Raw genomic sequence first — 13988 nt, forward strand, 5'->3', positions numbered from 1 at the left:
CCTATACATCTATTATTAAATGGTATCCTTAATCCAATTCCCCTTACAAACTCTTAATTCATTTAATTTAACAGTATAGGTTAGAAATCAACATATGATTTGCAGCCAACATTTATTTTTAACATAAATTATATTATCTGTGCATGGGATTACTGTCAAATTTAATATAAGTTACTATAAGTTTAAACTGTTTATATCCCTAAAATGTCCCTGGTTGCCAATTAACCACAATAATAATGAATAATAATTTCATTCACAAAACCTGTCCTTACAGTAGCATTAGTAAAGCTTGAGCTAGAATACGTTGGTGCACATTTGTAGGTGATACACAGACCTAGGCCTACCGGTCCATAGTGATCTTCATATTTTAAGGGCTTACTGTCTAGGATTCAACAGTATGAGGCCCAATTCAAGTATCACTACATAATACATCTCAAGAGGAAAATCTGCTTTACTTCAGGAAGAATTTTTAAATCTTTACTAATTTTTGTCAGATCAAAAAAAAAGGGATTGAGTTAAGTCCTCATTTGGAGTCTATCATAGTGTACAATGGGCAAAATTCAGCATGGATCGCTATTGCACCAGCATACGCAGATCGATTGATGGTGCGTACAATGTAGTGTGTGAGTTAGCATTGCGATCACTCGAGCAGACTAAAAGCCATTGCACAGTGAGTGACTGGCTGTGAGCATTTGGGTGGTTGTGACGGGGGAGCGATCAGAGAAACGCCGGTGTGTCTGTTCGTTTGATCACCGTTGCATGGGCGCAGGCATACATTAGCCACAGAGACGGCATACGCAGCCTGAGTACTCACTGCATTCAACACTTGCAGTTTCTGCACCAATAAGAACACAAAGGAATAGGGACATCTGCAAACATCAATAATCGATAAAGAACCCCAAATTATTTGTTGATTAGGGGGTGCTGCCGAATGACAAAGTATAATTGTTTGCAGGAATACCAAGAAAAGTTATATGTCTATTTTACGGCGCACAGTATTAAGATAAATAAAAAAAAATCAATCTTTATTAGATATACACTAAAATGTCACATTATGTGACATGATCAGCAAAATAGAGGTTAAAAAAAATAGAAAAAAAGGGGAATAACGGGTCTAGTTACTAAGCAGTGTTTGGAGACAGAGTGAAAAGTGATAAGAAAGTGATAAGGTGCCAGCCAATCAGCTCCCAACTGTCATCTCACAGGCTGTGTTTGAAAAATGACAGTTGGGAGCTGATTGGCTGGCACCTTATCACTTTCTTATCACTTTTCACTCTGTCTACTAACACTGCTTAGTACATAGGCCCTCATTCAGAGCCGTTCGCTATTTGCGGTCGTTCGTTCAAAAACAAGGGATGGCTATTCAAATGATCCGTTCGCAAATTGCAGTCTGTTCACACCTCTAAGTCTGAACGAGCGAGCAAAACATACGCTCGTTTATTTGTTAAAAACGCCCCCTGGCCGCTCGCACCATACGTCATGTCCGCTATTTATTAGATTAATCGAGTACATCGAGCAGCGTATGAACTGCTCGCTATTCTTGTGGTTGGTGTTTGCTACCACAAATTTGCGAGCAGTTCTGGCTATAAAATAACCCAGTGACGTGGTCAATGACGCTGCTGTATTAATTATGCACACCCATAATACGCCCGTTTTGACCTTTAAGCACGCCTGCGTTCGGATCTCCACTCCCCATTTTCAAGCACCTTCCCCTGTTACCACCCACATACGCCTCATTCTGTCACTCAAAATAGCAGGCACTCGCTATATAGCGTACAAATGATTTTTGGCCGCACTGACTGGTTCGCGCATGCGTACTAAAAACCGTACGCATGCGCAGATGTGCAAACATCGCTCGGAACGAGCGTACTGCCGCTAACGAGCGGCTCTGAATGAGGGCCATAGTCCCCTAAATGTGACAAATTGAAAATTGTGAAATAAAATGATAGAGTATCCTCGCTGTGTGACCTCCTTATTACTCAAATATGTTTTTGAAACGCTAAGTTAAGCTGTCACTCTCATGCTATGTCTGGACTAACAAGTGATTGTATTTAATTGCTTCTCATTTCATGAGATCCCTCCTATTGGGGGGTTATGATGGCAGTCGTCAGGTTAAGACTCTTTACTAAAGTTAGATCCCGCAAAGGTTTAATCCCTAATAGATCAGTAATGGTAAGCCGCAATTAATATTTATAGTGCATATATGATGTAATGTGTTATTCATATATTAGAGAGACTCAAATCGTCTCATTAATTATATGCAACTAATGGTGCGTACACGGGATGACTTTTATGAGCGATTTGAACTATATTGTTATTATCATCATCGTTCACTTTTTTGTAGTCACCAACCTGACAACGACCAACAAGGCGCGTTCCCACATGAACGATAACGTTATCTATGGTAAAGCATGCAGGCCAACTTAGACGATTTTGTAAAGATTTGTCTGTAAAAAGATAGATACTGTATCTACGATAAATATTTCAATGAAGCTATTGGTGCATACACACGGTCAGATGTGTCAGATGAACGATTTGAATGATTGGATGAACGATTTTACCAACGATTTGAACGATTTGAGCAATTTGAACTACGAACGATTTTTGACTGCATTAAAATGAATGGAATTGTCCAGATCTGACTGCAAACACATCAGATGTCAGATATCGTTATCTGACAAGCGGGAACACGCATCGTTCATCTGACAAACATGTCAGATTTTCCTTCAAATATGAATAATTGAACGATTTTTAAAATAGTTATCATTCAGATCTGAAGAAAAATCTGACCGTGTGTGTATGCACCATTACATCAGTGTGTACAACCAAAATCGTTTGACCTGCACTACAGAAAATTGGAGGGAAATCTATCAATGATATCTATGGCTGTTGTGTGTATGCAGCATTAGGTTACCATGTTAACAGTGAATTTATTTATGTTAATTGTCAATATACAGTATATTCCCATGTTGTGGCCCATTATTTATCACAATTGCATTCATATTGAGGTAATTATATTGTTATGCTCAAGTAGGATCTTTGCTTATACATAGGTATGATCTTAATCTCTATCATACATATATCCTCCTTACTTTGCATTCGTTTATATTGTTCCCCCTGTGTAATCACATGCTGCAACTTTCCTCAATTCTAATAACTGGAGAGTTATATGAGAATGGCCTTAATAATGGGGTTAAATACAATGATAGCCGCACCACATGGATCAACCTAATGCCAGGCATACACTATACCAGGCCTGGCCAACCTGTGGCTCTCCAGCTGTTGTGAAACTACAAGTCCTAGCATGCCCTGCCACAGTTTAAGCATTCCCTAACAGCAAAACTTTTGCAGGGCATGCTGGGACTTGTAGTTTCACAACAGCTGGAGAGCCACAGTTTGGCCAGGCCTGCACTATACAATTATCTGTCCAATCTGGCTGGTTGGAATGAAAATCTTTTAAAATAACATTTTAACGTTTAGACATAAGAGGTGCACACAGCGGGAGTGCCAACGCGCGTTTCGCTGTCAGCTTTATCAAGGTGAAAGTTTCTGCGGCAAGTCAAAACTGCAGTAATTGTGCGCGAGGCTCAGATGTTACGCGAGGTTTCCAATGTATACGCAGGACTGCAAGGTAATGCGGATGCGAGATAGCAGTAGTGGGCATCTCTATGCTGGCTGAGAGACAGCTTTGCAATTGCATTTATTAGCATATTATTGCAGCAGACCCCCCCCATACGTTATCGAAGCTGTGATGGCAATAGCAATCCATGCTGATTCAGGCCTAATGTGCCTACATCTGCACGAACCACAAACGTTTTTGTAGTTTCCTAAACACTTCTGCCGTATCTTTAATAGAAGATTTGCTTAAAATGACTAAAGGTTGCAGATAGTGATATATCAGAGTGGATAAATTAGTGGTAATGCAACAGATGGGACCTCAGACACCTAGCATCTATATGCCATATAGCACAAGACAACCAACATGACCAACGCTCAATTTTGCAATATCTCTGGTACGCCACTGACAGCGTACCAGAGACACTGGGTTGCAAATTTAAGTAGACAGGAATTTCATTTTACAAACATATAAAGTCTCAGAGGAAGCAAAGAACTTGGAGTGAGAACAATCAGCAGCAGCTTTCATTGGAGCACTTCATACACAGATTCAGACTCAGTCACATCAAATTGATCAGTTCAAGTCAGCATTGTAGTTTTGTCACTGTTTCTGTGAATAAAAAAAACCCTCAAATTTTGTGCAAGAAAGACTTCGAATGCGGATGAGTCGCCCAGGACCTGGTGCGACGAGAGGGGTATATTGGCGCTACTTAGGCAACAGTGTATGATGCCACATCTGTATAGCCAATAATTATTTATCTTCTGGAAGAATTAGATACATTTTTTCTAAGGATCATAAAAATCTATTTTGTTGGAACCAATAAATCTTTATTATCTGGTATATTACAGATGTGTCCTCACTAATTTTTGCTCAGGTTGCAATATAAAATGTTCTTAGTCACGCTATGAAATACCATGGAAGGGCGCAGCGAGACGCTGACTGATTCCATGGCATGCAATACACAACTTAACCACTAGGTGGCCAGTGCTCCACTGGTGAAAACTAAAAGAACTGAACAACAACAGCAGTGATGGAGATGGCACTACATGGAGATGGCACTACAGTATAGCAAGTCCTGACAGGCGTGCCAATCGCATACTGCTCCTGGATGTAGCCGTTATAAAGTCACAGATGTAGAGTATATGACAAACCAACATAGCATTAGCGCACAAGGGGGGGGTTCTGTGTAAAAGTCAACTTGACTGCCGATATGTTGCGCATGCAATGATGTTTTCAGGGAGGAGACCAACTAGTTAAATGGCGACATATTATATAACAGCTTACAGTACAGCATCATATTGCTTGCAATAATGGTGCAAACAGAGGACCATCACAAAGGTGTAAATTACAGATGTGTCCTCGCACATGATCTAGCATCCATAGATGTAGATAGACTAGCTAGTCTCATCTCATACACATACATCAAGATGCATCTTAACCTAATGCTGCTCCGATGGTTTGCCTTACTGTACATCTGCGAATTTATAGCATCTACCTCCATGAACAGCGAATCGGTTTACACTGTACAGTAGGCAATTGGCCCACCTGTCAGTACTTGCTATACTGTAGTGATAGCATGCACATGCAATGACATTTTTGCAAAAGAGACATCTGGTGGACATTAAAAAGTATTACACTCTTCTCCTGCGACAAAATATGTTACAATGCGTCTTGATGTGTCTGTAGGAGACGCGGCTAGCTAGTTGCACTACATGTCAAGCGGGTCTGAATTAGGCCCACTGTCTAGCTGAAGGTCAATTTTGCACAGTGTTAAAAGTTTCAATGACTCATTCAGCTCATTTCACAGAAACTGTACTCTAACGAATTCTACTGAACTCAATAGGATGTACTTTTACTTAACATACATCTCTTCACTTGTCTCAAAATAATATCTTACAACCTGACCCTCCGCTCAAGATCTGTGTCTCTCATCCACAGACATGACTTGCTCCCATTCATAGTTACAGGACTATTTTCAGGCTGCACCCACTCTGTGGAATGCTCTCCCTCACACAGAAAGACTTTCCTCAAGTCTCCAAACCTTCAAACATTCCCTGAAAACTCACCTCGCAGACACCGATCGGACCATGTCTGTACAGACCCTGCGCATGTGAACAACTCCAGACATCAGAGTTGTATATATATACTGTAAATCTAGCAGATTTGGTGTGTGCATGTTTCTCCTGGTTTGCCTTCTGATATTAGACAGATTTGACCAACTTCTTTGTAAATTATAAAGGAATGACAGACTGCCAAACAGTCTCACTCACCCACTCAGCAGTGAGTCCTCCAGCGGGTTCGTAATTTTGCGGAATAAAGCACTTGCGTGATAGACCCAGGAGTCACAAGGCAGCTTCTGGGGTCGCACACACTGCCACGTGTTCCCAGAGGAGGGGTCCTTGTATATGCACACGTCCCTTCCCGGCAGTTCCATGTTACACTCAGTCACCTCACTGCTACCGTTAAAATGAAAATATCCGGTGAAATAGATCTGAAAAGCAGAATATATATTCACCAGAAGTGAAGCAAGAAATTCTTCCTATGTACTCGTATAATTCCTACAAATAATATCATAAACATATATGCGATAAACCATGAAATATACATGAGAACACGCATTTCTTTAAGATATAACACTGGTGAACAAAAGTGCAATGGCCGCTGAATTTGAATACCTGGTGCTATTCCTGCAGATTTCCAGCAAGTTTCAAGCCGCCCTATGTAACAAAATGTGAATACACAAAAAATTCACCAGAAACCCACCAGAATAAAATTGCGATGTGACACAAGTTGCTGTCCCTATAATTTGAATGTGAAATACTGTATATTAAAGTCACTAGATGAAGACTGTCATAACAGTCAAAAATGGACGTCGGGCTGTTGCTTATCACTATGTGAATAAAGGAACATTTCTACCTACTAATCATGAGAGAAGGTTTTTACACTTTGCAGCTTCAGGAAGGGTTAATGAGAGAATATATATATATATATATATATATATACACACACACACACATATATATACACACATACATATAAATAAATAATTTCGGTGCTAGGCCAGTGTATGACAATGTAAAATGAAACAATAAAAATAAAAGACACCCTATATGGGTATAAGTCTTTTTAAAAAGTCTGTGTTTCGTGCCTAGAAAAATCCACTCACATTGGACGGTCAAAGTTCCTTTTTGTCAAGCACACCGACACCTTCAATCTGAAAAATAACAAAAAACAAGGGCGCTTCATAGTGCAATAATTGTGAAACACCAAAATTGTGTGAAGAGGGCTAAGAGTGAACCCGTACCATGTGCATAAGATTATAACAGCTTATCTCATGTCCTTTGTGGAGATCCTCATGAGGTCACTGACATCAGTAGTGTTTTTCACAGTTTTAATGGCAATCCAAAAACATAAAAATAGACAGGCATAGGACCTTATTCAGAGGCGGCCGTACGGTCAACGACCGCACGGCCGCCTCGATGTTTTGCCAGTGCGCATGCGCACGAGGGAGCCGGCTCCCTCGTGCGCATGCGTGAGACCCGCTACGACCGACAGCGCCAGTCGTAGCGGGTCTCTTTCCAAAGGGGGCGAGCTGTCGATGTTGATTGACAGCTCGCCCCGTTTGGAAGGTGGGCCGGGGGGGTGTCAGCCCAAATGGAGGCGTTCCCATGGGAATGCCTGCCGTTTGGGGGAGGCCCCACTGACATCACTAGTGATGTCAGTGGAGAGCTTCCGGCTCTGACAGAGCCAGAAGCTCTCTGGGGCTTACGACAAGTGAGACCCTACCCTAGGGTCTCGTCATATGCACCCGATGGTCGCGGTGGTCTCTGACCATCGCGACCATCACCCGAGCGGTCATTAGAGCTGTGGGTGTTAACCCACAGCCTAACGACCGCAACAGAGGCGGGCAGTCAGGATGCAAGTGGCCGCCCAGTTTCTGAGCGACCGCATGCATCCTCCGACCGCCTCTGAATGAGGCCCACAGTGTAATACAGTTTACAATTTCAGAGCTTCAATATTGCAAATGAATGCCTGTACATTAGAGATAGTAAAACACAGCTTATCTGAGAGTCAGCATGCAATAAAGTACCCAACGCGTTTCATCCAGCTGGAACTCTGGGGGTCATTCAGACCCACTCGCAAGCGACAGTACACTCGCAAGTGGGTCGATGTTCCCCACTGCGCATGCGTGAGACCCGGACTGCGACAGCCAAGCTGTCGCTCCGGGTCTCGCACCAAAGGGGGCGTGCTGTCGATGGTGACTGACAGCACGCCCCCTTTGGTGGGCGTGCCAGGGGCGTGGCTACCAGACGGAGGCGTTCCCATGGGAATGCCTACCGTCTGAAGCCGGCCCCACTGACATCACTTGTGATGTCAGTGGGAGTGATTTTGGACCATCGCGACCATCTTTTTGGACGCTCGTATATGCTGTGGGTGGTGACCCACAGCTATACGAGCGTCCAGGAGGACGCTCCATTTTAATGGAGGAGGGCCCTGATTCAGAGCGAGCGCTCTGGTCAGAGCGTCTGGCTCTGAATCAGGCCCTCTGTCCTCTCTCTAGACTTCCTCAGGGGTAATAGCAAGCCTAGTGCCAGCTAGAAGTTATATTGGGCTGACAATTACCATAATAAATTGGTTATAGATGGCTGAAACAGGATATCCTGTATCCACTATTAGGTGTATAGTGATACCCAATGTTATTCTATAAACCTTCTGATGTCAAAATCACTTAGCATATAAGCGCCATCTTACTTCAAGGCAATTGCCAATATCTCTATATATACACACAATACATTAAAAATGTATAGATATTACAAATATGATTAAAAAACACACACACACACACACATATAATATATATATATATATATATATCACCCAAGTGAAATGAGCACTAGCACGTGTACCAAGGCTGGTACAATAGTAAGGTCTGACAGAAAGAGTGAGGGATCCCCCCTAAATTTCCATTATCGACATTAGGCATTACCTGACAGGACTGTTAGGGCTCTAGCAAAGGGTACACTTGCATGGGGTCTCCCTGCCATGGTGCAAATCAGTCCTAGACTGGACAGCACTGGGCTAGCATCCTTTCAGGATCACATGAGGAATAATCAGACCTGTGCTGATAGTAATGGGTGCTGTTTTAATAAATGTATTAAAAATAAAGAATTACATTGCTTGCCAATGCCCCGATAGCCCTTTAAATTGGGCATTGCATGACTAGCTGGGACCTGTGGTACACCAGTAAAGAAAAATATTAATTCTTGATAATATCACCTTTTCTGGTTGGGTCTCCCTCTTATCTTTCAAAACAGCCACAGCTTCACTGGAGTGAATGAGTCGGATTTGTACCTCCGCTGTACCTGGCCATGGGAGGAGGAATGTGGCCAGATATCTGCCATTACCATGATCCTTTACTTGTCCAGTCACTCCAGCCTTCAGTAACGGAGAGTGCAGCTTGGCCCGGAAGAAATCTCCGCCATATACCTTTGGCCGACCATTGTGGTCCCGAGCTGAGATGAGCACCTCCAATGTCTCTCCAATCCTGTATGTGTCCCGTGCGTTCAGCAGATGGTAATCAGTGTGTCTGGGGCTGGTAGACAGATTATAGTGTGTCACAGTGGATGGAGGCCCAGGCCAGTCAATCAGTCTTAAAAAGTCTTTGAATTTAGGATCGGCAGTTGTGGTAGAACCAAACATGGCTCCAGGGGTAATCTTATGATTTGTGCGCATCTTAAAGAAGGAAGTTTCAGGCTTATTCAAATAATCCACCGTTAGAAATCTGTAAATTAACTAAAGACATAAAAATTACAAAAAAATAGGTTTGAAAAAGAAATATATAAATAAACCAGGCAAAAATACACTGCACACATTGGCTGGAGGTCCCTCCTTCGAGACAAAACGGGTATCAAGCAGTAAAAAGAGTAATGTAGTTTATAGCAACCAATCAGCTTCTGCCTATCATTTTATAGAATGTACTTGATAAATGCTGCCTCTAAGCTGATTGGTTGCACTGGGCACCTTCTCCACTGGTCCACTGCTGTCACTGCTTGATACATCAATCCCAAGGGCATTTAAAGAAGACAGTGGTACCCTAACTATTTGGTATTAAGAAGCTGTTTGGGTTAGAAGGAGTTCTAAGGTGATGCAGTCAGGAAGCAGACGGTCGAAATGCTGACCACTGGCTTCCCGACTGTCTATTCCCAGCAGGGGTCTAACGACAGGCGTCAAAATCCCGACGCATGTCATTTTACCTACGTCGGGAGCCAGACGCCTGGCATAGCGATAGTAGGGTAGGGGTTTAGGGTTAGGCACCCCTGGGGGGAGGGTAGGGTTAGACACCCCCCGGGAGACTTAGGTTTAGGCTGCGGGGAAGGGGGGGGTTAGGGTTAGGCACTAAAAGGGAGGGTTAGGGTAGTAATAGATTAAATACTTACCTGTCGGGATCTTCACTGCCAGTCTTCCAGCATCGGGAGGGGGGGATTTTTCAAACCTTCTAAAACAAGTGAAGGTGTTCCCCATAGATTATGGACATAATCTATCTAATGGTGCATACACACTGACAGATTTTTCTTCAGATCTGAATGATAACGATTTAAAAAATCGTTCAATCGTTCAAATCTTTTGTAAAATCGTTCAAATCATTCAATCGTTCATCTGACAGTGTGTATGCACCATAATACAGTCTATAAACTGATAGTTATCTGTTGGTTGCTATGGACAACTCTTCTTCTTGTGCTCTTTAGTAGGTTTAATAAATCTCCTTCTAAAAAAGCAGTCACTATCTGTCCAGAGATCTAATACACTGCTGAAAATATCAGCAAGCTTCTATATAGCTGACAGTGGAGCTCTTGCATTCTGGAATTCTTTGCCGTGCATCCAATCCCATTGCTTTCTCTATTTTAGCAAGTGAGCTATCCCATGGTTGGTCCACCACCAAAGGTATTATAAACCCTAGGCTGCTGCCACATTATGCTGATGTTAGTTTAAGCCCTTCCTTTGGTCTATAACTGTGAATCTGCAAGGACTGAGACGCCCGGTTACAGACATCGGACACACATATCAGGCTGTCCTCTGGTTTAAAAGCATGCATCTGAATGCGCAAAGACAGACACACACCTTCGGCATATCTAGAGAATGTAATACTGCCTGGTGTATTTTTAGAATGCCACCATCGATTGTACCATCCAAACTTGCACCAGCCCTGTGGTAGGGGCAGGATCTCCATTACAGTATGGCCTCCAATGTACATGATTAAGCAATGGAGTTCAATACCACTTCTGCAACATACCCACAACACTCCTATAAAATGCAGCATCACTGTGCGACTGAATTGCCACCTCCCAGTTACTGCCCATGAATGGCCAATACATTTTAAACATGGTACATCTCAATCCAGATGTACCCACCCGCACCAATCTCTCCATTACTGTTGACAGTACCATCATCTCTCCTGTTCCCCAACTTCACTGCTTGAGCATCACCCTTGACTCCACCCTCTCCTTGACCTACCACATTCAATCCTGTTGGCTCCAGCTAAGCAACATTGCTCACATTAGGCCATTCCTCTCCCTGAATGTTACCAAACCGATTATTCACTCACTAATTTCGCAGCTCGACTATTGCAACCTTCTCCTCACTGGCCTCCCATGTTACCAATCCAACTCCCCTCCAATCTGTTCTCAATGCTGCTGCTATACTTATCTTCCTTTCCTGCCATTCCACTTCCACCACTCCCCTCCACCAAAACCTGATCTGATTCCCATTCCCCTATAGAATCCTCTTCAAACTCCTCAGCTTCACATACAAGGCCCTTTATAATTCCACTGCTCCATACATCTCCAACCTCATCCTCTTACATAATCCCTCCCAGTCACCCATTGACAGTTGCCTTTTCCTCTACCCTGCTTACTGCATCTCACGTTCCAATCCAAAATGTTGCCAGTGTGGCCCCCCTTCACTGGAATGAGCTCCCTTGCTCGATCAGGCTCTCCCCAACCCTGAATTGCTTCCAACATGCACTGAAAACCCACTTGTCCTCCCTCCTGTTCTCACAGCCCTCTCCTCTAGTACTTCCCGGTTGTTTTGTGTACTGAGAATTGTGGTGCTAATTGTTACTTGCACTCTGTATATGTTTCAGCTACTGTATTGTAATGTACTGTTCTGTGTACCCTGTACTGTCCTACTGTTGCTGTATGTACTGCGCTGCGGACCACTTGTGGCACCTTAAAAAATAAAATGTAATAATAATTCCTGAATATGTGTGTACACACCGTGTTATGCATGCATTATAGAAGTTTAAATGGGATTGTGCATACACAGCAGTAAAATAATTGCCAATTTATGTAAATATCAGCATTGCATGTGACTAAGAATCAGCCCCTCAATTTGTACATTTTAAAAAAGGGAGGGGGGGGATTAACCACTTACAATAATAATATCAGGCGCTAGCCCTCCAACCAATTGAGTGAGAAATATTGTATTTTCTTATAGATAATTTTAGATCAATGGACTAGTGTCCAATATCTAATGACAGCGGCCCCGCGTAACATATACTGAGCCCACCTGTAGAGAAATGTTGTGACTTTGTGTGAAGTGGATGGAACGTACACATCTCTGCTGGCACTAAAAGGAGGATTACCTTTTTTCAGCATCTTTCTGCTATGCACAAGATTTTGCTGACCATGGAGTTCTCCAACTAAGCAGGAGTGGTAATATTCTGACCTTACAAAACAACTGTGCCTAGTAATATACTACAAGCAGGGACGGACTGGCCCACAGGGGTACAGGGGAAACCCCCGGTGGGCCCTACCACCTCCTCTAGGGATCAGGTTCCAGACTGTTTATCTTGAATTATACAGCACAGGACTATTGTGTATTTTCAATGCAATGCTGTTATTAATCTGGTACATTATCATACATTCACCAGCAGTATTTACTATATATATGTATATATTTAAAGGGGCCGAGACCACCTCTGGAGGGTGGCAACACCCCTAAGTATGGGCCCCTTTCACTGCATTCCTCAGATGGGCCCTTCATGCCCAAGTCCAACACTGAGTACAAGTCAGAGAATACAGGGGAGAGGAGAAGCTGGTGAAGGAGTTATGATGTGGTGAGATGCATGCTTGCTAAAATAGTACTTGTCAACCACCATCCCATTTTTTTCCTCCCTGTCACAATACAAAGTACTGATCCACAGTGACTTTATTCTTTGCATGTATACACCTTGGGCCTGATTCAGAGCCGTTCGCAATTTGCGGTCGTTCGTTCAAAAACAAGGGGTGGCTATTCAAATGATCCGTTCGCAAATTGCAGTCTGTTCACACCTCTAAGTCTAAACGAGCGAGCAAAACATACGCTCGTTTATTTGTTAAAAACGCCCCCTGGCCGCTCGCACCATACGTCATGTCCGCTATTTATTAGATTAATCGAGTACATCGACCAGCGTATGAACTGCTCGCTATTCTTGTGGTTGGTTTTTGCTACCACAATCTTGCGAGCAGTTCTGGCTATAAAATAACCCAGTGACGTGGTCAATGACGCTGCTGTATTAATTATGCACACCCATAAAACGCCCGTTTTGACCTTTAAGCACGCCTGCGTTCGGATCTCCACTCCCCATTTTCAAGCACCTTCCCCTGTTACCACCCACATACGCCTCATTCTGTCACTCAAAATAGCAGGCATTCGCTATATTGCGAGCACATGAATTTCGGCCGCACTGACTGGTTCGCGCATGCGTATAATGATCCGTACGCATGCGCAGATGTGCGAACATCGCTCGGAATGAGCGTACTGCCGCTAGCGAGTGGCTCTGAATGAGGGCCCTTATACAAAAAGGTTCAACTATGCAATAATATAAGTAATCTGATTTGAACTGTCTATAGTGGAATATTATCCGGCTGGAAAGGTTTTTACTATCTCTTATTGAGACTTAGGAGTTGCCATCTTATACTTTAAACTATATATCTGTTCCAGTGGATAGTCCATACTATAAAAGCTGGAATATACTCCCTATACAGAGGAACAAGTCATTCAAATAATTACATACCTACGGGAGAAGATTTCCCTATACAAAGAAGTTGTTACATTTACTATGAGGTGTCTGTTTCTTATAGTTACAAGGAGAATCATCATTGCAACAAGTTGTTTTTTTTAAAGCCTGGTGATGTATTCTAACTGCTGTTCAAGATAGGGCATTCAGACCATAAGGCTGGGGATATTCAACCTAGATGTTTACCTTTTAAGCATATTTATATATGTGATAGTATGTGTGATTTATGTTATTTTTTATGCTGGATTTGTGTTTTTGTGAAAAAATAACTGTTTAATTGACTAGCGCTTCCTGCATAATTTTTAGTTTTGTAGA

The 13988-nt window shown here is 42.7% G+C and overlaps 1 protein-coding gene across 1 annotated transcript in view; it reads right to left on the reverse strand.

Annotated features, from left to right (window-relative positions):
* LOC148507449 (NXPE family member 3-like) overlaps window positions 1-13988 on the reverse strand; it is a 61321-nt gene that overhangs the window by 30783 nt on the left and 16550 nt on the right. Inside the window, exons 2-3 of the mRNA XM_088446151.1 lie at window positions 8894-9409; window positions 5887-6107 (exon numbers count right to left, since the gene is read on the reverse strand). Coding sequence (XP_088302277.1) covers window positions 5887-6107; window positions 8894-9409 — 737 coding nt within the window. The remainder of the gene's footprint in view (window positions 1-5886; window positions 6108-8893; window positions 9410-13988) is intronic.

The sequence above is a fragment of the Taudactylus pleione genome, unplaced genomic scaffold, assembly GCF_031769625.1.
Source record: "Taudactylus pleione unplaced genomic scaffold, aTauple2 ptg000393l, whole genome shotgun sequence".
In the NCBI taxonomy this organism is placed as follows: Eukaryota; Metazoa; Chordata; class Amphibia; order Anura; family Myobatrachidae; genus Taudactylus; species Taudactylus pleione.